At 29.5% G+C, this 2,408-nt stretch overlaps 1 protein-coding gene across 1 annotated transcript; it reads right to left on the reverse strand.

The window, feature by feature from the left end:
- Positions 1 to 870: 870 nt before the first annotated feature.
- On the reverse strand, positions 871 to 1,824 carry LOC128954028 (testis-specific serine/threonine-protein kinase 1-like). Its single transcript, XM_054299593.1, has one exon. The coding sequence runs from the start codon at positions 1,759 to 1,761 to the stop codon at positions 871 to 873; it is 891 nt and encodes a 296-aa protein (XP_054155568.1). The 5' UTR covers positions 1,762 to 1,824.
- Between the last annotated feature and the right edge of the window lie 584 nt (positions 1,825 to 2,408).

The following is a 2,408-nucleotide window of genomic DNA, read 5'->3' on the forward strand; positions in this document are numbered from 1 at the left end:
AAGAAAAAAAGTTATTAATATCAGTGTTAAACACACATTTGAAACATTAAAATATCTAAATGTTTTTTGCTTTCAAATAAAACACAAATTAAAAATTTGTTTTATTTTCTGTTTGAGTATCAAATATTTTATGTCACAAAACAAAATAAATAACTAAAAGTTAAACAAATTTTTGCATATTATAAAATCAAGATAATAGTCAATGATATTTTGTGTGTGTGTGTGTGTGTGTGTTATAGTTTGTTTTAATCTACATATTAGTGTAAAGATATATCTTAGGACAGGTATGATATGGCGTGTGGTGTTGTTTTAAGCTGTGTTAAGGTTTGTATATAATATTATTTAAGAGACAGACAGAGAGAAAGAGAGAGAGAGAGAGAGAGAGAGAGAGAGAGAGAGAGAGAGAGAGAGAGAGAGAGAGAGAGGACAGATATTTTTTGGTTAATTTATTTTTTTGTTTTGTTTCTCCAAATAAAAAAAATATATATATTTTATTTTTGGGGTTAAAATGAATTATTTAATGTTTCAAACCATATAATGTCTGTTTAGAAAAAAATGTTATTTTTGTGTAATTTTTTCTCCTGAAAGTTAACACCAATGTCTTCAACCACACAGTGATATATAATATAATATAAAAATTTTTAATTAGATTTTTGTTTATTTGTTTATTTTACTGGAAAACACAAGTCAGATATTTTCATAAATTTTATTTTTGTGTCACATTTAGATTGCATTTGTTTTATTATAAAATGGTTACTTTATAACAATATTTTTAATGCCAAAAGAAAAATATTTATTTATTAATTAATTAACAAATAATATTTTTTATTTAAATAATTTTCTTATATAAAAAATAAAACTAGTGATACATTAATTTCTGTCAATTTGTTGGGCATATTGTGAATCAATTGAATCGATGGGAAACCACGGATGTCGACACACATTATCAATATCTATACGCTTTTTAGGAATTGGCTCCAGAAGCTGATGTATGAGATTCTTGAGGTCTTCAGTGATTACATTAGTGACTTCATTACGGAGTTTGTACTGTCGTTTAAGCTGTTGGTCATACATTTTGCGGCGATCTTTCTTCTCAAACGGATAGTCCTTATTAATCATAATATAGAGACTGACGCCCAGACACCAGACATCAGCTTTGAACGGATCGTAATGTCTTTTGTTGACAATTTCTGGCGGATTATGAGACGGAGTACCGCAATAGGTGTTGGACAGGTCGACAATATTGTCGCGACCAATGTTCACAAATCGGCTAAAACCGAAATCCGTGAGCACAGGGTTCCAGTGTTTGTCAAGCAATATGTTGTCCAGTTTGATGTCGCGATGGGCCACCCGATGCTGATGAAGATATCTGACTGCTCTGGCAATCGGACAGAACCAACATTTTGCCTGCCATTCGCTGATACCATCGTTATGGCGTACATACGACCCGATCGTACCGTTCGGCATAAAGTCCATCATTATGTAGACCTTATGTTTGGTACGGAACAGATCGACAATAGTAATACAGTTGCAGTGCTTCAGGTTTTTCAATATAGATATCTCTCGTTTGGAGTCGTCGTCCATTTTGCCGTCTTTGGTCTGATTGTCGACTTTAATCACTTTACAGGCGTATTGTATATCATTTTTGCTGGTCTTATACACATTTCCCTGACCTCCGGAATCCAATTTTGCAAAGTTTTTATAACCTCTCTTTGACAACACTTTGAGTCCCTCATGAGATACACTAATATTACTACTCATTGTCTCATTTATTGATAATAATATACTGTATATTATATCTGTGAATATAGATAACTGTTTATTATAATCATTAAAATTAAAGTATTATTTGAATTGTTAGATTAAATTTATAGATTTATTGTTTTAGCGCGTGCTTTAATGACTCGTGTTTTCTCTCACTATTTTTGAACAATATTTTTTTATTTAAATACACAAACATTACACATTAATAATACAAAAATAAATTATTTGTAAATCTATAGATGAGAGAAAAGATTAATTAATTAAATTTTTAAATTATTATCAATGTGTCAATTATGAAATTTTGTATGAGTTAGCAAACGCGCCAATTGTTGTCTATTGATTGTTGAATATAATTGTATTATAATTTTTGATTTTGTATATTTAAAAATTCAAATCTATTTATTATTTGTCAATTAATTGTAGTCAAACTTCTACTTAAATTGTGTAGTAATAGGACAGATATCAAACATTAAACTGTTATATAATTGATTTACATTATATAAACTGATTGAACAGTTAGTGGTGATCATCACTTGACCAACAAAAATGGTATCACAGATCGGTATCATTGCACTCATGTTATCATCGATACTATTTGTGTCCGTTTGTGTCCTATTTATTATTGTGTTATACTTTATGTTGTC

Source organism: Oppia nitens, unplaced genomic scaffold, assembly GCF_028296485.1.
Source record: "Oppia nitens isolate AA-2021 unplaced genomic scaffold, nextdenovo-longstitch-racon4-pilon3 scaffold24_pilon_pilon_pilon, whole genome shotgun sequence".
Taxonomy (NCBI): domain Eukaryota; kingdom Metazoa; phylum Arthropoda; class Arachnida; order Sarcoptiformes; family Oppiidae; genus Oppia; species Oppia nitens.